This window comes from Bombina bombina, chromosome 11, assembly GCF_027579735.1.
Source record: "Bombina bombina isolate aBomBom1 chromosome 11, aBomBom1.pri, whole genome shotgun sequence".
NCBI lineage: Eukaryota > Metazoa > Chordata > Amphibia > Anura > Bombinatoridae > Bombina > Bombina bombina.
The window spans coordinates 164,141,597-164,166,946 of record NC_069509.1 but is presented as its reverse complement, the minus strand read 5'-3'; the positions used below and the strand labels follow the sequence as shown (position 1 = coordinate 164,166,946).

The following is a 25,350-nucleotide window of genomic DNA, read 5'->3' as shown; positions in this document are numbered from 1 at the left end:
ATATACATACACATGATACATATACAGTGACAGTATATACACATGATACATATACAGTATATACACATTACACAGATACATATACAGTGACAGTATATACACATTACACAGATACATATACAGTGACAGTATATACACATTACACAGATACATATACAGTGACAGTATATACACATTACACATACATGGTGTGTATACATCTGGCACATACATACACAGCACTACCCACCGTACCATCACGCTGTGCCCCTCTCAGACAAAGACCACCGTGTGCCAGGAGCAGTCTCCCCCCGGGTAATAAGTAGATGACACAGCACCCGGCAGCACGTCACCTTCCGGCCGTTATTTCACCAGCTGCGCCCGCACTGCTCTCACACCGCCCGCTTCCTAACCGCCATATCCCAGCTCCCAGGCGGCAATAACAGCGCCTGGCAACGGCCGTACCAGGCTCCTCCCTAGAGGTGTTGTAACCTACCGAGGTACCACCCAGCTGTGTGCCAGGGCCTCTGTCACCCAATAAAGTAATAGCTCGGGGCGGGACCACAGCTCAAACTTGGTCCAGTGCTTTAGTTACTTCCTGAGGTGGGAGGTACCGGACCGCGGTTATCTGACAATACCCTGGCACAGGCTGTAAGTGCCGGGCCCGGCTGCCCCTGGTACCCAACCTGCTGAGGCATTTCACCGGTGTTTCCTGTTATCAGCGCCGGCAATCTACTCCTCTGTTGGGCACAATGTTGTGGTTTGAGGGCCTGGTCGCCTCGTTCAGCGCCTTGTTCGTGTTCATGTTGGTGCTCACCCGCAGCCCCCTGCTCTCGTGCATTCTGGTTTGCGCCTTCTTCTTGCTGCTGGTAACCACCAGGTACGAGCCTGTCCCGGAGGAACGGGCCCTGCAGGTGCTGAAGCCACAGGGACGGGTGGCGGTCATCGCCCACAGAGGAGGAGGACACGATGCTCCTGAGAACACACTGGCAGCCATCAGAATGGTATCTGTCACTGTACATTAGGTTTGATGTATCATTATAACATGCTATGTGTATGAGCCCTAGAAATGCCCTAGTGCCTTGTTAGCATTGGCACAGTAATTATACCATGTCACATGCACTAGTGTCTTAGCATTGGCACAGTAATTATACCATGTCACATGCACTAGTGTCTTATTAGCATTGGCACAGTAATTATACCATGTCACATGCACTAGTGCCTTAGCATTGGCACAGTAATTATACCATGTCACATGCACTAGTGTCTTAGCATTGGCACAGTAATTATACCATGCCACATGCACTAGTGTCTTATTAGCATTGGCACAGTAATAATACCATGTCACATGCACTAGTGTCTTATTAGCATTGGCACAGTAATTATAACATGCTATGTGTATGCGCCCTAGAAATGCCCTAGTGTCTTATTAGCATTGGCACAGTAATTATAACATGCTATGTGTATATGCCCTAGTGCCTTGTTAGCATTGGCACAGTAATTATACCATGTCACATGCACTAGTGTCTTATTAGCATTGGGACTGTAATTATACCATGCTATGTGTATGAGCCCTAGAAATGCCCTAGTGCCTTGTTAGAATTAGCACAGTAATTATACCATGTCACATGTACTAGTGTCTTATTAGCATTGGCACAGTAATAATACCATGTCACATGCACTAGTGTCTTATTAGCATTGGCACAGTAATAATACCATGTCACATGCACTAGTGTCTTATTAGCATTGGCACAGTAATAATACCATGTCACATGCACTAGTGTCTTATTAGCATTGGCACAGTAATTATAACATGCTATGTGTATGAGCCCTAGAAATGCCCTAGTGTCTTATTAGCATTAGCACAGTAATTATACCATGTCACATGCACTAGTGTCTTATTAGCATTGGCACAGTAATAATACCATGTCACATGCACTAGTGTCTTATTAGCATTGGCACAGTAATAATACCATGTCACATGCACTAGTGTCTTATTAGCATTGGCACAGTAATAATACCATGTCACATGCACTAGTGTCTTATTAGCATTGGCACAGTAATTATAACATGCTATGTGTATGCGCCCTAGAAATGCCCTAGTGTCTTATTAGCATTGGCACAGTAATTATAACATGCTATGTGTATGAGCCCTAGAAATGCCCTAGTGTCTTATTAGCATTAGCACAGTAATTATACCATGTCACCTGCACTAGTGTCTTATTAGCATTGGCACAGTAATTATACCATGTCACATGCACTAGTGCCTTGTTAACATTGGCTCTGTAATTATAACATGTCACATGCACTAGTGCATTATTAGCATTGGCACAGTAATTATACCATGTCACATGCACTAGTGTCTTATTAGCATTGGCACAGTAATTATACCATGTCACATGCACTAGTGTCTTATTAGCATTGGCACAGTAATTATACCATGTCACATATGTGTGCCCTAGAAATGCACTAGTGTCTTATTAGCATTGGCACAGTAATTATACCATGTCACATGCACTAGTGTCTTATTAGCATTGGCACAGTAATTATACCATGTCACATGCACTAGTGTCTTATTAGCATTGGCACAGTAATTATACCATGTCACATATGTGTGCCCTAGAAATGCACTAGTGTCTTATTAGCATTGGCACAGTAATTATACCATATCACATGCACTAGTGTCTTATTAGCATTGGCACAGTAATTATAACATGCTATGTGTATGCGCCCAGGAAATGCCCTAGTGCCTTGTTAGCATTGGCACAGTAATTATACCATGTCACATGTATGAGCCCTATAAATGCCCTAGTGCTGTGTTAGCATTGGCACCGTAATTATAACATGCTATGTGTATGAGCCCTATAAATGCCCTAGTGCCGTGTTAGCATTGGCACAGTAATTATATCATGTCACATGTATGAGCCCTATAAATGCCCTAGTGCCGTGTTAGCATTGGCACCGTAATTATAACATGCTATGTGTATGAGCCCTATAAATGCCCTAGTGCCGTGTTAGCATTGGCACAGTAATTATACCATGTCACATGTATGAGCCCTATAAATGCCCTAGTGCCGTGTTAGCATTGGCACAGTAATTATACCATGTCACATGTGTGAGCCCTAGAAATGCCCTAGTGCCTTATTAGCATTGGCACAGTAATTATACCATGTCACATGTGTGAGCACTAGAAATGCCCTAGTGCCTTATTAGCATTGGCACAGTAATTATACCATGTCACATGTGTGAGCCCTAGAAATGCCCTTGTGCCTTATTAGCATTGGCACAGTAATTATACCATGTCATGTCTGTGAGCCCTAGAAATGCACTAGTGCATTATCAGTATTGGCACAGTCATGGCAGTTGTGTGAATCATATAAATGCACTGAACTGTTTATTTCCTTTGAGAAATGATTTGCAATTCAAGGAATGAATTTCACTCACGTTGGCATTTTTCATTTAATACAAAGCAGCCGTCAACACAGATTCCTAAAATTCTCAGGATTCCATTTTATACTATTGAGTATAAGTTCTAAGAAGGCACTGGTTCTAAAAATAAAAAAGGTCCCTTATATAAAGTGATTGTAAAGTGTCAGGTATCTAAAAATACTCTTAAAAACAGGGACACTTTCATTAATTAAACTTTACAATGATGCTTCTTTTTTAAAATATGAAAAGTAGACCGTTCATCCTCCGCCCGCAGCTCCTGCTTTCTTTAGCAGATCAATGATGAATTCAGCTTCCTCCAATCATTGGAGGAAGCTAGATTCGTCATCGATATGCTAACTACAGCAGGAGATGCGGCGGAGGATCGCTTTAAATGTCCTCTGTTGTCTTTGGATCCATTTTGAAGAGTAAACCTAGGTTTGGCACCCTGACACCATCGTTTGCAACAATATTTATAGCAATCTTATACATTGTTGTATGGAGAGCTGTAAGCATGCACTCGCTTCTTTGAACCTTTTCCGGTTTACTCTTCAACAATGGATTCAAAAAGAACAAAGCTAAATTGATCGTAGAAATACATTTGAAAGTTTAACCCCTTCGCTACTAGGAATTTCAGGCTAAAACTTGCCCAAAGTATCTGAGAATTTTTAGCATTTTTGCTATCACTCTGATTAAACAGAAATAGAGCTTTTTTTTTATATTTTTAACGCCTTAGTGACCAGACTATTTTTCAATTTTCTTAACGTCAGGGACCAGGGGTATTTTTACATTTCTGCAGTGTTTGTGTTTAGCTGTAATTTTCCTCTTACTCATTTACTGTACCCACACATATTATATACCTTTTTTCTCGCCATTAAATGGACTTTTTAAAGATACCATTATTTTCATCATATATAATTTACTATAAAAAAATATATATATATATGATGGAAAAAATTGAAAAAAACACTTTTTCTAAATTTGACCCTCAAACTCTGCTACACATCTACAACCACCAAAAACACCCATACTAAATAGTTTCTAATTTTTGTCCTGAGTTTAGGAATTCCCAATGTTTACATCTTCTTTGCTTTTTTTGTAAGTTATAGGTCAATAAGTACAAGTAGCACTTTGCTATTTCCATACCATATTTTTCAAAATTAGAAATAGTGACATTGTAACACTGAAATCTGTCAGGAATTCCTGAATAACTATATATATATATATATATATATATATATATATATATATATATATATATATATATTTTTTTATTAGACAACCTAAAGTATTTATCTAGGCCCATTTTGGTATATTTCGTGACACCATTTCACCGCCAAATGCAATCAAATAAAAAAAAAATTGGTAACTTTTTCACAAGCTTTAGGTTCCTCACTGAAATTATTTACAAACAGCTTGTGCAATTATGGCACAAATGGTTGTAAAAGCTTCTCTGGGAACCCCTTTGTTCAGAAATAGCAGACATATGTGGTAATTAGAAGGCCGCTAAATGCAGCAGTGAAGGTGTTAATTAGGTAGCTTGTAGGGTTAATTTTAGCTTTAGTGTATAGATTACCCTCTGACCTGACACATCCCACCCCCTGATCACTCTCTCTTCCCTCCCTCACCCCACAATGGTCACCCAGTACTAAAATAAAAGGCTTTTTTTTTATCTTTTTTTTTTTCTCTAATATATATATATATATAAATATTCAAAAATTGTGGAAGAAAAACAAAAAACCAGAACCTATCTTTATACAAAGACACAGGAATTTTTTCTCTGGTAAAATTATGTATATGTATACCGAATGACTCAGGGTCAGCTGAAATCAGACGTGGTGCAGACCCCTCAAAATTTTATTTAATCCAGTACTTTATAGATAAGAGAAAAAGGTAGAGCTATATGAGATACCATAACTAAAGTAGGGGATTTCAGCACTCAATTTATTACCCATTTAATCTAATTTCTTAGAAATGTAAGACTGCAGAGCAGCACAAAATCCAAAAAATGAACTGCACATGCACAGACTTAACCACATGCAAACAGTTTAGAAACCTCTACGGGAGGGATACAAGTGTAGCTCGTCATTTTAAGGAGGCTCATAATAGTAGTACTGTTTCTTTAAAATTTGTAGGGATTGATAGAGGAATAACAAATGGAAGAGGTGGAGATGAGGATAATTGTTTATTTAAAAAGGAAGCAAGATGGACCTTTATGTTAAATACGGTGTCACCTTTTGGTTTAAACGAAAGGATTGAATATGCATCTTTTTTAAAATAAAATTAAAGGTTCACAGAATGACTTACAAACTTGGAGATTCAGATCTCCATTTCTTTTGTAAATAGATAAAACATAAATGAGTGTGTCCTCTTCAGAAGCTGCAACACTATTAGTTATTTTTAGAAAAATCTTATTAATTATAATTTCTATTTTCTCTTTAGTTTGTTTCAAAGCTATGGGTCTTTATGTCAAAGTTTACCTCCACAGTAACCTTTGTAACTATTCTAAAAGTTTTAAAACTATTCCAGATTTATAGAATTCAAGTAAATGTGGGATTTATGTAAAGTCTATTTGTCTAGGTATAGATAACCAGTGAAATAAAGTTTGGTTGAGCTGCAACGTGCATTAGATTTTTTTGCATGCAATCAAAGTTTCTTGTAAGTAAGTTGCTAACCAAAATGTTTCTTCACAATATTGTAGGCCAAATTGTATCATTTTATGTATTGGTAACCATTGAATTAATCTTTAAGATAGACTGGATTGTTCGGTCTAAGATTTTAAAGGGATGTGTATAAATAGCTATTTGATTGGCTAAGATAACACCTTCCATTTCAATGGTGTTGCAATAAAAGCCGAAAATTGGAGGAGATTGACAGTCCTGACGAGGCCCCTGTTTCGCTCAGCATTATGGGGCGAAACGCACGTCAACCTTTCTAAAAAGCAGCTATCATTGCACATGTGAAACAAGCAGTTGGCCTGAGCCTGCCCGGGAAATTCAAACCCTAACTGAAGAAGCAAGCCTGGATCTTGCGGTAATCAAGTGGTTCCTATAAACCGCTTGGATACGGTTTATGCACAGAGGCAAATAATTCACCTGCAAGTTTGTGTCCCCAGTGAGCAGGGAGACGCGGTTGTGAGAGGTGAGATAAGGATGTCGGAGGCTCATGTCCCGGTCCGTTTGCTAATAGCCCTGTGACTTTGTTTTCTCGGATGTTGCTGCGATACTTATACACAGGTCTGTTTCATTATATCTGTTTTTCACCACTGAGAGATGATTTATCTGCTATCAAGCTGTACAAGTTTCAAGTTTTAGTTAACAATAGAGGACGCTTTTACCTCGGTTAACATAAATCATTGCACATATGTTTGCAAAATGGTTCATTCAGTTGGATTACAAAGTTGATACAAATTGCTACTAACTGAAACATCTGATTTCCTCTATCAAGGACTTATATGGTCTGTAAAAAGGACTTACTCAAGTACAATTGTCAGTTAGGAATTTATAAATTTTATAAATTGCATGTTTCCAACCTTTGCTTGCTGCATATGTTTTCATATATCTGTGATGACTTACCAATATGTTTGATATGCTTTATTTATAATCCACTGCAGTGGTGTATTCTAGAGATAATAAGTAATTTCTAGCTGTTTTTGTTAGTAATTTTTTGCAATAAACTGTTTGCATGTGGTTAAGTCTGTGCATGTGCAGTTAATTTTTTGGATTTTGTGCTGCTCTGCAGTCTTACATTTCTAAGAAATTAGATTAAATGGGTAATAAATTGAGTGCTGAAATCCCCTACTTTAGTTATGGTATCTCATATAGCTCTACCTTTTTCTCTTATCTATAAAGTACTGGATTAAATATATATAGTTTCTGCAGTGTAGGTCCCCCCCCAACCTCCACGAACCCCCCCCCCAAATGCCAGTACCCAGTTTGTAGTAAAATTGGGCTCAATTTTTAATTTTGTTTTTAATAAACCCATTTTTTGTGTAGTGTAGCTGCCCCCCTCAATACCCTCCCAGATCCCTTTTCCCAACACTTATCCCCCCTTTTCCACCCTTCCAATTCACAAAGTGTTTGCCGTAGCATAGCGCCCCCCCCCCCTCACAAACCCTCACGCTCTCCTCAAGCTCCCTCCAGCGATGGGCTGCCCACCCATCTCCCTCCTACCCCTCCCACGCCACCAACAATTGGCACAATCGCTGGCTGATGCGGAGAGGGCCACAAAGTGGCCCTCTCTGCATCGGTTGCTTACAAGAGGGTATTGCACGATGCCTCAATATCGAGGCATCACTGCAATACCCTGAAAGCGGCTGTAAGCGATCACGATTGCTTCCAGCACTTAAAACCCCTGAGGACGTACAAGCTACGTCCTTGGTCGTTAACGACCGGTTTTTGTAAGACATATCTTGTATGTCATTGGTCATTAAGGGGTTAAAGTAGACAAAAAAAGGTATTAGATCTAGGCCCATTTTTGGTATATTTGATGCCACTATTTGACCGCCAGAAACAATCCTATAAAAAAAACAAAATTCAAAATCATTAACTTTTTTGCAATCTTTGGGTTTTCTCACTGATATGATTTACACATAACTACTGCAGTTATATGACAAATGGTTATAAAAGCTTCTCTGGGATCCCCTTTGTTCAGAAATAGCAGACATACATGGCTTTGTCATTCTGTTTGGCAATTAGAATGTCACAAATTGCAGCTGTGCACCTTATGTGAAATTCCTGGCAGTGAAGGGGTTAAATCAGTTAGCTTGTAAGGCTAATATTTTGAGTAGAGATTACCCTCACACTTCCCACTCCCTGATCCCTACCAAATAGCTCTCTTCCGGCCCCTATCCACCACTGGTCACCACCATCTGCCAGTATGTGGTTTAGGGCTTTTTTTTTTTTTTGTATTGTCCTCTGTATAGTGATCCTTACAAGGGTGCAATTTTAAGCAACTTTCTAATTTGCTCCTATTATCAATTTTACTTCGTTCTCTTGCTATCTTTATTTGAAAAAGCAAGAATGTAAACTTAGGAGCCGGCCCATTTTTGGTTCAGCACACTGGGTAGCGCTTGCTGATTGGTGGCTATATTTAGCCACCAATCAGCAAGTGCTATCCAGGTTCTGAACCAAAAATAGGCAGACTTCTAAGCTTACATTCCAGATTTTCAAATAAAGATAACAAGAGAACAAAGCAAATTTGATAAGTAAATTAGGAAGTTGTATAAAATTGCATGCTCTTTTTGAATAATGAAAGAACATATGTGGGTTTAGTGTCCCTTTAAGCTAAAATTAGCTGATACATTTTCTATTGTTTGTTGCACAGATTAAAATAAATTACATCTGGAAATTGTGGGCTTTTCAATTCCTGTTAAAAGTGGAAGTACAGACTCGACACTGCTATAGTCTACACAGTCATTGGCTGCACACTCTAGTCAATCATTTATAACTGTCCCTTATTGCTCTCGGCAGAGAAGGAAACCTAGGTTATAACATGGTGCCACTCAATGCTTTAAGGACACTAAAACATTACACTCAGTTATTCAATATTTAAACAACTAATATATTTTAAAAAATACATCTACAAATTAGTCTCAGGCTAATCTATGCTTTGAATGCATCATTCTGTCATTTTGTCATTATAATGTCCCTTTAAATAAGCATGACACAACATTGGCTATCTGCTCTAGGATCACACAGCCCTCTTAGAGTAGAAGCATTTTTCCAGGGCAGGTTTATATTGCAAACCAAATTGGTAAGGCTCACCAGGCCCCACTTAACGGTGGCTCACCAGGCCCCACTTGTCGGTGGCTCACCAGATGTGCTCAGCTAGCTCCCAGTAGTGCACTGCTGCTTTGGAACTTTAACTCAGTGCAGGGGTTTCCAATCTTTCTAAATAAATGTGTTTTTGGTTGTTAAAAGGGCATGAAACCCAAACTTTTATTTCATAAGTCAGATAGAGAATGGGATTATAAACAATTTTAATATTTAGTTCTATTTATTTTGCTTTGTCCTCTTAGTATTTTTTTTTTTTTTTTTTTGCCCAGGTAGGCTCAGAAGCAGCAATGCACTACTGGGAGCTAGCTCCTCATTGGTTGCTGCACATAGATGCCTCTTTTCATTGGCTTTGCCCAATGTGTTCAGGTAGCTCACAGTAGTGCATTACTGCTCCTTTAACAAAGGAATTAATCTTAAAGGGACAGTCTAGTCAAAATTAAACTTTTATGATTCAGATAGGGCATTGCATTTTAAACAACTTTCTAATTTACTTTTATCATCAAATTTGTATTGGTATTCTTAGTTGAAAGCTAAACCTAGGTAGGCTAATCTTTAATCCCTTGAAGGCCGCCCCTAATGTGAATGCATTTGACAGTTTTTCACAGCTAGACAGCGCTAGTTCATGTGTGCCATATAGATAACATTGTGCTCACTTTGTTGGAGTTACTTATGAGAGGGCACTGATTAGCTAAAATGCATGTCTGTTAAAAGAACTGAGATAGGGGCAGTCTGCAGAGGCTTAGATACAAGGTAATCAGAGGTCAAAAGTGTATTTATATGGCAGTGTTGGTTATGCAAAACTGGAGAATGGGTAATAAAGGGATTATCTATCTTTTTAAACAATGCAAATTCTGGAGTAGACTGTCCCTTTAACCTCTTTGTATAGTGTGTAAGGGAAATTATAATTTATATGTGTGAGATTAACCAATTGTAATCCAAATTCATCCTGATTACTGGTAAACCATATGAATTCCATCTCAATATAGGCATGATGTGTATACTGGGCATGTTTGCTCAATGATTAAATTGACACTTTTAATTATTTCAAAGTGTTTTATTTGCCATTAATTCCAATCATTGATTGAGAAAGCAACATTTTTTGGTTTGGTAAGATATACGTCTAAAATCAGAAAAAACACTATGGCTTTTAATTAGAAGGGAGTGGCCATAACGTCTCATCGTCTAACAGTTCTACACCACACCATGAAACTGCTCCATTACAATAATATAACCGCAAAAATATTGTGCTTTTAAACCGGATTTCGCCTTCCCGACTGGTATTTGGCAAGGAACCATGCCTTCCCGACCCGACTTTCAAACAGGAACGCACCCTTGCAACCTGGATTTCAGTAATGTAATTGCAAAAAACGGGAAAACGCATTGTTGTGAAAGGGCTTTGTCGCGGTCATGAAGGGGCAGTCCCATTTGAAAGCCCGGTCACAAAGGCGCAACTCTTTTAAAAGTCTATTTATGAAGACGACTGTACTACAACTGACAATTACGAAAATTTGAGTGTGAATTTAAAAAAACATTTAGGGTGCAGATTTCTGCTTTATCACTTTTCCTGAAGATCCCTTTAGCTGTGCGGGATATTGTGTATTAAATACATAAATATACATATGTAAATCTTTGTCCTACCCTCTGCAAACAGACTATACAATAGAGATGAATAGAGCTTTAGGTAATCTAGGTCATATATGCAAATACACCACTAAAATTGAAGCTGTGGCCATTTCACAGTCTCTTTTACATTTGTAACATAATAGAGCTGTGCATTTGTCAGTTTATTTCACTGTGGAAGTCGGAGGCTGCTTTCGGTATTCGTCTCTTTTCGGAAATCCAGATCTTTAGTGTGTTTCACTTACACAAGAGAATATTCGGCTCCGAAAAGAACAGAATATAAAATACAGCCTCCAACTTCCACATTCGGCAGTAAACGAAACTGCCCAAATGCAAACCTCTATAACATAATAGAATTATTCTAAATTGTCTTGGAGCATTTGCAAATATGTATTAAACAAACAAACAAAAAAAAAGACCAGGTTTTGAATTCAATAAGTGTAAAAAATTTCTCGAAAAACTGTTGAACGGCACAGAGAAAATGGATTGTGATTGCAGAGAGCTTTTAAGCATGAGCTGAAAATGTGCGCACTGCTCAGAGAAACAGTGAAAACTGGCTATTAACACATTAAAACGAAAAGTGCCCTTTTTCCGGCTGAAAAACCCGCTGAAAGCAAATAAGCAGATTGGAATCTACCCAATAGTTCTATGCAAACAATGTTGTAATAAATTGTTTGAACACGTGGTGTTTTTACCTTTTATATCTGGTGAATATCTATTATAATTTCAAATGTAGACATTGTTTTATCTATAATTGGAAAGTTTTATATATAACAAACACTAGGATTTACCATCACTAAAAATAAATAGGAGTTTCTCTCATCGTTTTGTAAAATACAGCCTTACACTCACCCTAGCTGTTAAGAAAGCATATCGCTAATACAGCACCTTCGGCTGCCAAAGGTACAGCACTTTCTTCAATGAGGTGACGTTTCCACCTCTAGACCAATAGCCGTCCGTGTCAGCTGACATCCTAGCACGGCTAGAGGTCTAAACGTCACCTCATTAGAGAAGAGCACTGTGCTGTGGGCGGCCGGAGGCGCTGTGTTTGCGATATGCTTTCCTGACAACTAGGGTGAGTGTAACGCTGTATTTTACAAAACGATGAGAGAAACTCATATTTATTTTTAGTGATGGTAAATCCTAACGTTTGTAATATGCTTGGATTTACCATCACTTTAATTATACTCCGTAGCAATAAGCATCAACTCTGGATCATATGCATCAATATATTTGGACTTCTGTTACTCATCAGAACCCTGACTCCCTAACAGCAGACCTGAAGTCATTAGCTATCTCTACATCACTGCCTTTTGTATGATGGGGGTGCCTTGCGTGTATGTGATATGTATGATAAACATTTACTATCTGGAACATCAGTGCATTACAGCCCTCATCATGACGTTAATTATTAATACCTTCTTTACTCAGGCGGCGAAAAATGGTGCAACTGGTGTAGAACTGGATTTGGAGTTCACCAGAGATGGTATCCCAATTTTGATGCACGATGAAACGGTAGAACGGACAACGGATGGCTCTGGTAGCTTGAGTGGCCTCTCATATTCAGATATTAGGAAACTCAATGCTGCAGCCAAGCATCGTTTGCGGTAAGTGATAGCGATGCTTGCTGCTAATGGCCGAACAAGACAACTGGCAACAAGGTGGTGAAACATTGCCTTTTTTTGTTTGTTTCTGGTAGCCATTGGGTTAGTATTGCTCTGTGTATTACTGCCAGCCAAGTAATTCCTCTTATGTGTTATCTGTATCCAAAAGGTAGAACATTGTTCCGTTTGTGCATTGCAGCCAATAAGTTAATCACTGCACTATGACTTTGCGGCAGGCAAGGGTTAATCACTGCTCTGAGTGTTACCAGCATTGTGTCTGTGTGTTGGGTAACATCAGAAAGTTGTTGCAAAACGGAGGAATTTGTTTTTATTCTAAAGTATCAATGTCCATTTAAAGCTTTGGTAGATTTCTGTTTTGCCCTGTCCTACGTCTAACCTGTATCTTATTTTCTTACAGACATGTGTATCAAGAGGAAAAGGTTCCTTCATTGGATGAAGCCGTTACAGAATGTATCAACTTAAATCTGACCATTTACTTTGATGTGAAAGGTCACGCAGACAAGGTACCTAACTCGCATACCCACACTAATTTGTTTATAGTTTTACATTTTGTATTTTAACTTTTACTAAATGTATAAGTTGTTTTTTATCGATTGTTCAACCTGTATGTGATATTTTATATTTTAACTATTGTCTAATATTAATCTATTTTATAGGCTGCTGAAACATTCCGAAAACTATATGTACAATTCCCTCGCTTGTACAATAGCAGCATTGTGTGCTCATTTGAACCAAGTGTTATTTATAAAGTAGGTATCAGATATTTTATGTGTTCATATTCATAATGTATGCTTTGAGCTTAATCTGCTTATGATTTAAAGGGGCATACACCTTATATTTCCTGTAAAAATAATTTATGTTAACCAAGGTTTTTGGCCCTTTTAATAGCACATGTCTAGCTGATAGCGGAGAGATGCGCTCTAACAACATGCCTCACTCCAGGAGTGATTACTGTTGTTGACCAATCTTCTTTTTACCCTCACTTTCCTTTAGTGTCCTCCTCTCCACTCTGCAGCCTTTTTTTTTTACAGAAAGTCATGTTTTTAGAAAATTTTCTAAAATTAAAATCCTTTTTACCCTTACTTATCTTAGATGTCCTCCCCACTTGGCAGTCATTTTGTTTCTTCCTCCAGAAAGTTATGTCAATATAACATTTTCTAAAATGAACCCCATTTTACCATCACTTAGGTATGTTTTGCCCCACTTGTCAGCCATTTATTTTTTTTCCTTCAGAAGTGATCAAAGGGCACACTCACGCTGCTTTCTCTTTGTCTCTGCACAAGTGCCGGATCTGTAAGACCCTGTCATTATGCAGAGACCGATTTAAAGGGACACTCAAGTCAAAATTAAACTTCATGATTCAGATACAGCATGCAATTTTAAGCAACTTTCCAATTTATTTCCATTAACAAAATGTGCACAGTCTTTTTATATTTATACTTTTTGAGTTACCAACTTCTACTGAGCATGTGCAAGAATTCACAGCATATACGTATATGCATTTGTGATTGGCTGATGACTGTCACATGATACAGGAGGAGTGGAAATAGACATAAATTTTAAATTTATTTAACAAAAATCTACTACTCATTTGAAGTTCAGACTAAGTGCTATTGCATTGTCTTCTTATCATGCATTTGTTGATTATGCAAATCTACAGTGTTGACTGGTCCTTTAAGTCAGCATGAGTGCGTGCTTTCAAGCTCAATAGAAGTGATCATTATAGCTTCTGATTGGCTGGTGCATTCTGCTTCTATAAGAGCCAAGAAAATGGCTGCCGAGTAGGAATAAGGTAGTTTTTAGAAAATGTTCCAATAACATAACTTTTATTTTTTACTGGAAATGTAAGGTAAGCATTTCAGTCTTTTACTGTTAAATTTTAAAGGGGTTGGTTATATGTCCCGTTAATGAAGTTTGTAGTTTTTGCTATTATGAACTGTTATGGGACCTAGGACTTTGTTATCATCATAAAACCTATAAATTACATACTAATCTGCATGTCTTTGGGATTGGTTACAGTTTTGTTAAGATATTTAATGTTCAAGCATAAACCAATCTTGTATATGTCCATTTCTACAAACTCCTACATGATCTTCATAAGCAAAGTACAACAGTTATATTATATTAAACTACATTTATGAAAATACGGACTGTACTGTTAACACGTTTATATATAAAAAATAGATAATACATTAAAAATGAGAGACCCTGAACGTATCTTAGAAAACTTTTCTTCACAGCCTGCATTTGACAGCTGAAAAGAAATATGAAAATTGAAAGTCCTTATTCATATGAAGTGTTATTACATATTTCTCTTGTGAAGTAGTGATGAGGGCTACTTTATAGTTTGATCCCTAAAATTGGATCAATGCTGTGAAATATTTGCTGTTAAGAAAATCACGTGTTCGCTGAACTGACACAGGAACACTGAAAATGGCGTATTGTCTCATCTCCCTTTTATGGGATAAACAAAAGACATTCATTGATGCATTCTTTTTATCTTTGATAATATTTTACTTTGCGTAGCCTGATTTTACACACCACCAGCTTAGCACTTAGAGATAACTTTTACTAGAAGCATTTTTGCCACTACATGTATATTGCAAATATGTTTCTATTCGAAGATGTAATTCATCTATGTGTATTTAAATTTTGACCGGAATATCCCTTTAAGAGCATGCTATCTGCTATGCTGATGTTAGCGCACACTATAATGTCACTTGAGCAAAAAAACACAACTTTGGATTTGTAATCTGAGTGCAAAAATAGAAGCAATAGTGATCGGGCACAATAGTGCATATTAAAAAGGAACAGTGCAATGCTTTTCCTTATTTATTTTGTCGGCTTTTCCTGTAATTCTCTAATTGAAGTGTTTCTACCCCCCCAGAGAGGCTAGAGTACTTTTAGTAAAACGCAGAAACCTGACACTTCTACGTGCTTCACAATGATTGGTTGATTTGTGCAAGAGCTTGTTTATATCTATCTCTAATTGGCCACAGCATAGGAACTAAACATCAAAAATGCTTTTCCAGGGGTCTGCAAAACAATGTATATTGTTAGAACAAAATGAAAGTTTAAAGGGACATTAAACCCCCCAAAAAATATTTCATGATTCAGATAGAGAATACAATGTTTTAAACAACTTCCTAATTTACTTCTATTATCTGATTTGCTTAATTATCTTGATATTCTTTCCTGAAAAGCATATCTAGGTAGGCTCAGCAGCTGCTGATTGGTGGCTGCACATAGATGCCTCGTGTGATTGGCTGACCCATGTGCATTGCGATTTCTTCAACAAAGGATATCTATAGAAATAAGCAAATTAGATAATAAAAGTAAATTTCAATGTTTAAAATTTGAATTCTCTGTCTAAATCAAGAAATAAAAATTTTGGGTTTAATGTCCCTTTAAATGCTTTTAGTACATTTCATTTGCATGCATATATTTTGTTATGCAGTGGTTAAATTCATGTGCATAGATACAAAATTGAAGTTAATGTACCTTTTAAACCATGAAAATGATGCAGCCTATTGTGTGTGTGCAACATAGCTTTCAAGACCTCACTGGTCTCTTCTTCAGATGTAAATAATACCTGCCTGAAAAGCAGAGGCTTAAAGGGACATGAAACCCAAAAAATGTATTTCATGATTCAGATAGAGAATACAATTTTAAACAGCTTTCTAATTTACTTCTATTATCTAATCTGTTTTATTCTCTTGGTATCATTTGTTGAAGGAGCAGCAATGCACTACTGGTCTCTAACTAAACACATGAGTGAGCCAATGACAATCAGTTTATATATGCAGCGACCAATCAGCAGCTAGAACCTAGGTTCTTTGCTGCACATGAACTTGCCTAGATAAACATTTCAGCAAAGGATAACAAGAGAAAGAAGCAAATTAAATAATAGAAGTAAATTGGAAAGTTGTTTGAAATTGTATTTTCTATCTGAATCATGAAAGAAAATTTTGCGTTTCGTGTCCCTTTTTAAGGGCTCGATTTTTCAAGCCCTTCTCTCTCCTTTTGACTCAAGCAAACCTGCAGTCAGGATTTTTCAAGCAGTGGTCAGACTGCTGCTGCTCTGCCCTGTTGTCCACCTCTTAGGTGGAGCGACAGGGCGAAAATGTACACCCTTGTCGGACAGATAGCTCAGCATGCTAAGGCACTGTGGCTGAGCTCTGTAGCAACCCAAGGGTTGCAGGTTCGATCCCCGGCAAGGTCCACTCACCGGCAAGGTCCACTCAACCTTTCATCCTTCCAAGGTCGATAAAATGAGCAGCGCCTTGAGACCCTTACGGGTAATTAGCCGCACTTTACAAGTACCCAATACATACATACACTCATGGATGATAAATCAAGCTCTATATATCCTGTACATTTATAAACGGCAGTTTTCAGGTAAATGAATTAACCCACGGTCAGTCCTTATCAATAATTTCCCAAGAGCGTTACCTTCAGATGTAGTAGACAGGGATGGAAACGTGAAAATAGACAGGGTCGCTCAGTTATTTTATAGTTTCATAAAGTCTGGAGTTAAACAGCTTGATGTCATTTTAATTCCATTTTTGTTTTGTCAAGGGTGTTTTTTAAGATTTCCTTTTTAAGACTAATTCTGTTAAATCCTTCAGGGTGTCCAGGTTATGGGAAATGTTTACCCACTGGGGTTCCTGTATCTGGGTCATATATGCAGTGTCTGTGATGGTATATGCAGAGTCTGGGTAGCATAATCAGTGTCTTTGATGGTTCATCCTTCTTTTTTTAATCTACATCTGGAGAAGAGACCTGTGAAGGGCAATAATGGAATACAAAAACTTGATTTTGTTGGTTCATTGAAAGGCATTACACCCCGCGGTCCTAATACTGGCAGCAAAGGGACTGTCTGTTTTTCTTCAGTTGTTTGTTTGTGGTGGCACAACCCTGCAACTTCATTATGAGCACATTGGGCTACAGTAAGCATCCATATGGGTCTCATATTTCCATTGCATTTGGTTATGAATAACAGAATATATGCATCACTTGACCTGTTTTATGTATGCGTATTGTAGCCTAAGTGCGTACGTAAGTGACAGAGGCTTTTTAATGTCCCTGAAATTTCTGTGCCTTGTGTAGTTCTATTCCTGAATATGTGATATTCTAGGAGACTTGACATGAATGTCTTTATAACTAGCTCTTTTCCTTTCAGATGCGACAAGCGGATAAAAATGTAGTCACTGCTTTAACACACAGACCATGGAGCCTTAGCCATTTGGGCGATGGAACACCGCGGTTCACCTCCACATTTAAGCATTACTGGTTCATGTTCCTGGATATTTTATTGGACTGGGCCTTACATAATATCCTATGGAACCTTTGTGGGATCTCTGCTTTTTTGATGCAGAAAAATCGTATCTCAAAGTAAGTTTATTTTCACAAATCTGCAGAGAAAAATCACTTGTTTTTCTTAATGTAATTACATTTCATTTTAGAATTGCAGTATATGAACGTGTACTAATGTTTTTCAAGATGTATATAAATACAATACATTATTTTATTGTAGAGAAGAAAGCAGTGCATCCCTTTCATGCCCCCAAAGAGTTAATAAAATGTTTTTTGATTATAAATACATAGGTTTCAACAGCAAATAAGAACCAGAAGACCCAGCAAGTCTGCTGATATTTCCTTCTAATCTGTAAGATTATTTGATTTTTAGAATAGCAGTCCAAAGAGTGAATAAAAAAATAATTGATTATAAATACATAGGTTTCAACAGCAAATAAGAACCAGAAGGCCCAGCAAGCCTGCTGATACTTCTGTTTTATCTGTAAGCTTAATTGATTCTTCGGATAGACTTATACTTAAAATCCCCAATAGTATTTGAATAGATACTCTAGTGGAAGCTTTTTAGAGCATGTCATTTTTGCTATATTGAGGCTCCAACTCAAATATGTTTAATTCCTGTAAATGGATTAGACACATTGTTAAAGTCCTACACTTGCTTTGTTTGCTGCTTCCTGCTCAGAACCAGTAGCTTTCTACAGCCTCTGAGCAATATTCTTACAATATGCACTTGCATGCAGTTTAGCACTAGAATGTCCCTTTAAACTTAGTGCATCTAATTGAAGTCTATTCCAATAATCAACCCTTTATGTAAAGGGCATTCTGAAATCATCCTAAACCTACTACTTTACCAGCATGAGATCAGCTTGGTCTGATGTTGCTTGTTTGTGAAAAAAACATAAATCATGCTTACCTGATCATTTCTTTTTCTTCTGATGGAAAGAGTCCACAGCTTCATTCATTACTTTTGGTAAATAAGAACCTGGCCACCAGGCAAAGACACCCTAGCCAAAGGCTTAAATACTCCTCCCACTCCCCTCATCCCCCAGTCATTCTGCCGAGGAACAAGGAACAGTCAAAGAAATATCAGGGTGAAAAGGTGCCAGAAGAATATAAGGACGCCCCACATAAAATTACGGGAGGGGAGCTGTGGACTCTTTCTATCAGAAGAAAAGGAAATTATCAGGTAAGCATAATTTATGTTTTTCTTCTTAAATGGAAAGAGTCCACAGCTGCATTCATTAATTTTGGAAAATCAATACCCAAGCTAAAGAAGACACTGAATGCCAAGACGGGAGGGTACAATAGGCGGCCCAAACTGAGGGCACCAGGCCTGAACCACAACCCAATAAAAAATCCTGCTTCGTTGAAGCCGAGAAAAAAATTGAAAAAAAAAGCCCTGTTGACACTGACTCGCAGCTAGTCCAGAGCCAAACAAGAGACTGCGAACAGACTCGACTGAGCCAACAGTCCTCCAAGAGACACTGTCGCCCAACAGACGGTCCCCCACCAATCATCCCTCATATGAAGGTGAAACCAGCCGAAAGCCCCAAGGGGACAAGGTAAAGGAAAACCGAGGAAACCAAAAGGTTCCCTTAATACGAAAAGAACACCTCAAGCGTTTGTGGGCCCAGCTCACTGGGACCTAAAAGGACCCAAACGGAGAAGGAGGCCACTCCAATATGAAGCGAAAACCGGGATAATCCGGACACAGAGACAGAAAAACATCCCCCCAACATCCTGTAAGCATGGACGCAACTGAAGAAGCAAAGTCCTCCCTGCGCCCACCCATAGAATACCAAAGTATTCGACCATGAAAGCGTGTAATAGACCCAGGCAAAAACCTCAAGTTCAAGAACACAGAGTCAATAACAGGACGACACAAAAGGAGCTTGCAAGTAAGAATAAGAAGCAGTCCACAAGAAACGTACCGCACAAAAACAGTCCCTCAACAGAGGACACTTTCCAGGCATAAATAAAAAGAGAGAAGCGCTCAACCTGGGAACGAATAATAGCTTGTTCTATGGCTAGTTACCACCCAAGAAGCAGCTTCTTTTTGCTCAACATGTGCCTTTCACAGAGAAGAACTTTCCTGAAGTATATCAGTCTGATCCTGACTTTACAGTACAGTACAGTCCAGCCCCGAAATACCAGGCAATCCCTCTCTGAACGAGAGAAACCGCAAAACCCCAGATGTACACTTTCCAGGCAACCTAAGCCTTCGGACCTACACTCAGGCCCCTAAAAAGGGGAACACAAGCCTCCATCAAGGCCTCCCGAGAAGGAGAGTATACCCTTAGAACCCGAAGGAAGAGTAAACCATCTCCTGTGAAGGAGCAAGGAGAAAAGAGAAACCATCTCCCAGCAGACTGAGCTATCAGGCTAGACTCAACAAGCTCTCACATACAAGGGATACTGCAACCCCTAGACCACTCGGACAGTCTGACCTGCAGATCCATACCCAGCTGGACCAACCCAGTCACAGGGATCCAGTACAGGAACAAAAGAATCCCGAAACTGATACAGGAACGAGCATAAAGATGGAATAGCCATCCCTCCAGAGTACTAGTACAACCTGACTCTGATCACAGACAAGGCCATAGATTAAGTATCTATCAAAACAAGGCACCACAGTCTGACTTGGAACCGGCAAGGCCCCAGGCGGAACCACATCCACCCTATACCTCCTGACCCAGAGAAGTCCTAACAAAGGACTTCATCTCCATAGAAAGGAGAATATTCCTTATAAAAAGGGAAGAGACCGGAAGGACAACAACTGTCCTGAAGGCCCGAAGCCAACGGCTAAGTGGAAAGAAAAATCCCCAACGCAAATGTCCTAGAAAAAGGACCCCCTTACGAGTCGCACGCCAAACAGAGGCACCGTCAACCCATGGTACACTGGCAAACTGACCAGAGGAATGCACCCCTAAGGTGCACCAGAAATTTAGAAATCCAACGCCAGCAGCTAGGTATGATCCGACACCCTTGAGGCGCAAGCCACCCAGGTAACCCCTAGATGACATGGGATACTCAGTAGTAAGGAGTATACTCCGAAAACCAGGCCAACTCTGACCCGATCGGGTAGGTGGAGCAAAGACACAGCCCAAGTTCCCACTACAGTGGAACACCCCGACCTGCCCTGAGATCCAGGAATCCCAAATAACCCCAAAATAGATCAGGAAAAATGAGTGAAGCCCAGGAAAGCGGGAATCTCAGGGAAAACAAACAGGTCCGGGCACCTATAGTCCAGGCAACCATACCCTAGACTACACATCCCAACTGGCCACAAAGCCAGACAAGGGAATGGATGCATATCCAGAGAACCCGCATAGCAAGAGGAACTTGAAAGCCCTGACCAAAAGGAGGGACCACCCCTAGCCAAAGTCCCAAGCTCCAAGGCGTTAGACTAGAAGTCGAATGAAAGAACTTCTCAAGTACCAGGACAACAGAAAGGATATCTCGAGGTCCAAAAAACCCTACTAGCAGGGCTAGTCTCCCCATCACCTCCACACAGGCAGAGGACACAGGGAAGAGAAAAGCGCTAGGCTTTCCCAGCTCCGGGGAACCACCATCCTCCAGCAAACATAGATTCCGAAAAGGAGATCTAACTCACCCGGAAGTAGAGGAAGACCCAAAGGTCTCAAAACTCAGACAGTTCACGTCAAAGAGTAAAAGCTGCATCTAGAGACACTCCAAACAGCCAACACGCACCAAAGGTGCCAAGAGCTGCAACGGACTGCAAACCATCCGCATGCTAGACAGCTATCCATAAAAGCTGTTGGATCAAACCCTAAAAGGACAATCCAGAGCCTTAAAACAAAAGTCCAAAACCGCTCAAACCGTGGAAATTGGGCGCTCAGCCCTCCACCACATGGGGGAGGAAACTCTCTAGGTTCTGATGAGATCAGATGTCAGAGTGACGCAGCGGAAACTCCCCCACGAAGGCGCGCAATCCGGTACCGAAAGGCACAACACTCCAGAACAGATTCCTCAGGATACTGCTGAGGCCCACCCCAAGGCGGAATACCCGGGATAATAGGGACGAGCACATTCTCAAAGAAACGTCTGGACTCTGTAGACGAGCAATCGCCAGCATTATCTGAAAGCGAAAACGTGCTGCAAGCTCCGGGGGTAACAAATCGCCCTGCATGGAGGAACCATAAACTGTGTTACCCGCATGTTTAGGAGGAATATTCGGTAGGGAACTCGCTCCCAGGGAGACAGGACCCCCAGAGGCGGATAGCTCAGCAGACCCTTGATTCCCCAAGCCCGAGGAACCGGGTGGTCTCATATGGTATATGGAACAAAAATGGTTGACAGGAGTCAACGAGGCTAAACCGGATTCGTCACCGGACACAGAATTTGAATCAGATATTATAATTGTTTCAGTATCCGAATCTTCCGTAACTGAATCTGGAATGTGCACCGTCTCAGCATCAGAATCCCCCATAGCTGCAAAGAGGATATAGCAATATGGGCTACAAACAGTAAAAAACAAAAACGGCACCTGACACCACCAATGGCTGGGGCACTCGCCACCTCCTATGACCAGATCCCCGCGGACTAGAATATTTCAGCCGCCACACGTTGGGGAATGCGGAAATGGGAACAGAGCATAACCACGCCCGGACACAGGGTGAACCTTAAAGTCCTAAAAGTGCGCTCAGCCAACAGGCCGCGTCGCTTCCAAAGGCCTCAAAGTTCAAAACCATGAGCAATAAACCTCACACATAAGCAGGTTGAATCACACAACAAACATGATTATAAACCCCCCTGTCCAATAACCCCCCTCAGGAGGTATTAACCCCCGATTCCAAGATACCTATAGAGACTCACTGAGACCCTTATGTTATAAGTTAAACCTGCAAGGAGTATAGCCTCACGGGAAAACATTCACATTACAGTACATCGAATAAAGTAAAATGAAACGATCTTACTGGAATCAACGCCGTGGAACAGGAACACGGCCCTTCAAGTGTGACGGATAGTAGCATCGCCTCCACCATGGTCTTGAGAGAAGAAAGCAGGCAGGGGAGCGAAGTTCGACAACGCTGATTGCTTGAGGAGCTGTTAATATGAGTCGGGATGGTTTCACAGAAAGACTCTCCCTGCATCTCCAGACTCTAACTTTCATCCAGGCCCTCACTGAGAGACTGACAGGACTACTTAAAACTCCTGTCCCATGCAGAAGAGTACTACCCTCCATAAGAGACAAAAACAAAAATTTAAAAATTCTGACACTTCTCTGCCAACCTCCTGGGATGAAAGGCAAAGAATGACTGGGGGATGAGGGAAGTGGGAGGAGTATTTAAGCCTTTGGCTGGGTTGTCTTTGCCTCCTCCTGGTGGCCAGGTTCTTATTTCCCAAAAGTAATGAATGCAGCTGTGGACTCTTTCCATTTAAGAAGAAAATGCTTAAATCTGTTAATATCACATACATACCTTCCTTCTCTCCTCTAAACTAGATATATATATATATATATATATATATATATATATATATATATATATATATATATATATATATATCTATATATACATTATAAACTGGGTTTCAATTTACAACGGTTTTGATTTACAACCATTCCTTCTGGAACCTAACCCCGGCATAAACTGATATATATTTATTATAGGTAGCCCTCAGTTTACGCCGGGGTTAGGTTCCAGAAGGAATGGTTGGAAATTGAAACCCAGTTTATAATGTAAGTCAATGGGAAGTGAGGGAGATAGGTTCCAGGCCCCTCTCAAAATTGTCATAAGTAACACCTAATACATTATTTTTAAAGCTTTGAAATGAAGACTTTAAATGCTAGACAGCATTATAAACCTAATAAAATAATCACACAACACAGAATATATAATTAAACTAAGTTAAATGAACAAAAACATTTGCTAAACAGCATTATAAACCTAATAAAATAATCACACAACACAGACTTCACTTACATTTTTCTGCAAACAGTTCTTTCTATGCATTCCAATCTGGACTGAGTTATAGACAGGAAGATCTTGTTCCTTTGAAATCTGCTCGATAGCTCAGGTCTGGTTAAACTGATTAATTTCAGCTTGCTTGGCTTTGCTGCAACACAAGCGGACAGCTCCACCTACTGGCTATTTAATAAATGCACTGCTTCTCAATGCTTTTCAATAGTAGTCAAATGGCTGGAAAAAAAGGTTGTTATTCTGAAACGGTGTAAATTGAACCGTTGTAAAACGAGGGCCACCTGTAGTGTGTGTGTGTGTGTATATGTGTGTGTGTGTATATATATATATATATATATATATATATATATATATATATAAAATGTTATGTTGTTTCCTTGTAAGTTGTATTGTTTAGATCATGTACCAGTTTAGCTGCCTTATCTGTAGAGTTTATAGATTTGTTTTCCTTCGGGAGTTGCGCTCTCCAGGATTGTACACAGTATTTAAATAACTAATGCTGCTAATACCGCTTCCTGTACTACTGTTTTCTTACCTAGAGAATACGTGGATAGCTGGAACTACAGAGGGGTGGAAGTCGTGGCTTGGACAATCAACGATGCCACTGAAAAGTTTTATTATGAAAACTTCCTTAAATGTAACTATATCACTGACAGCTTGTTGGAAGATTGTGACCCGCATTATTGAGCCACTTGGAAACACAGAAGATTCACTTTTCTGGATTTTTTTAGGCAGCAGCGCATACTTCCGTCCATCTATTTATAAAGTCTCATACACAGAACATTCATCTCTTGAGTCACCTTTTTTATGTCCAGTTCTTAGTACAAGGACAGCAGGAAAGTGTAATCTACTAATATTTAGTAAAGGCAGGTGGTATTGTTTGTTTGTATATCATTTCTTTTACTACCCACAAACAGCATCAACGTAATGTCAGTAATGAAAAGCTAAACAATAAAATAGGCAATAAAGAATGTCCTAAAAGGGACATAAAACACAATTGTTTCTTTCTTTCATGATTCAGAAAGAGCATGTCATTTTAAGCAACTTTCCAATTTGCTGCAATTATCTAATTTGCTTTGTTCTTTTGTTATCCATTGTTGAAAACCCTACCTAAGTAGGCTCAGGATTTGGGAGCTAGCTGCTAATTGGTGGCTGCGCATATATACTTCCTGTCATTGGCTTTTGCTCCTTCAAAAAGGATATTGCAAGAGTGAAGCAAAATTGATAATATAAATAAATTGGAAAGTTGTTTATACTTGTGTTCTCTATAAGAATCATAAAATACAAATTTTGGGTTTTATGTCCCTTTTAATATCTTTAAATACCTTTTTTGCTTTTCCAAAGCCAGTTGCCATTTTTCATTGCCAACTTCACTGACTATTAATTTATTTCCAGAACACTTATTAGTGCAGTTTTGGCTTTATAACCAGGTCAGTGAGCAATATGTTTTGTTTACCAGTTAGTACGGAGCCCAGATACAATGACTTGGTTTATTTTATTCTATTGGCGAATAACCATTTTATTTGTGAAGACAAACTTGTAATTTAGCTAAGCTTTTAACTTCCCAATTAAAAACGCCTCCTCGCTGGTCAAGGCAAGTAACAGATTGTAAAGGTTCCATAATGACACGTGCATACAAAGTGTAGCCGGGATTTAACCCCTTGT

The 25,350-nt window shown here is 39.3% G+C and overlaps 2 protein-coding genes across 6 annotated transcripts in view; one reads left to right on the top strand and one right to left on the bottom strand.

Moving 5' to 3' along the window:
* Positions 1–472, bottom strand: part of CCP110 (centriolar coiled-coil protein 110) — an 84,784-nt gene extending 84,312 nt beyond the window's left edge. Inside the window, exon 1 of one of the 5 annotated variants that reach the window (XM_053694708.1) lies at positions 230–472. In XM_053694708.1, coding sequence (XP_053550683.1) covers positions 230–237 — 8 coding nt within the window. In that variant the 5' untranslated portion in view covers positions 238–472. The remainder of the gene's footprint in view (positions 1–229) is intronic. The other 4 variants (XM_053694713.1, XM_053694707.1, XM_053694709.1 and 1 more) reach the window with 4 other exon arrangements.
* GDE1 (glycerophosphodiester phosphodiesterase 1) lies at positions 397–24,682 on the top strand. Its single transcript, XM_053694714.1, has 6 exons — positions 397–983; positions 12,234–12,409; positions 12,825–12,930; positions 13,084–13,176; positions 17,610–17,821; positions 24,225–24,682. Exons 1-6 carry the CDS (start codon positions 732–734, stop codon positions 24,370–24,372), a joined length of 987 nt encoding a protein of 328 aa, XP_053550689.1. The 5' UTR covers positions 397–731; the 3' UTR covers positions 24,373–24,682.
* Positions 24,683–25,350: the final 668 nt, after the last annotated feature.

What these genes read in the sequence shown, in the direction of transcription:
- GDE1 (XM_053694714.1), top strand. Translation starts at nt 732, where the DNA reads ATGTTGTGGTTTGAGGGCCTGGTCGCCTCGTTCAGCGCCTTGTTCGTG. An exon ending in CACTGGCAGCCATCAGAATG is followed by an intron (nt 984 to 12,233) that starts GTATCTGTCACT and finishes TTCTTTACTCAG; the next exon opens with GCGGCGAAAAATGGTGCAAC. An exon ending in CAGAAAAATCGTATCTCAAA is followed by an intron (nt 17,822 to 24,224) that starts GTAAGTTTATTT and finishes TTTCTTACCTAG; the next exon opens with AGAATACGTGGATAGCTGGA.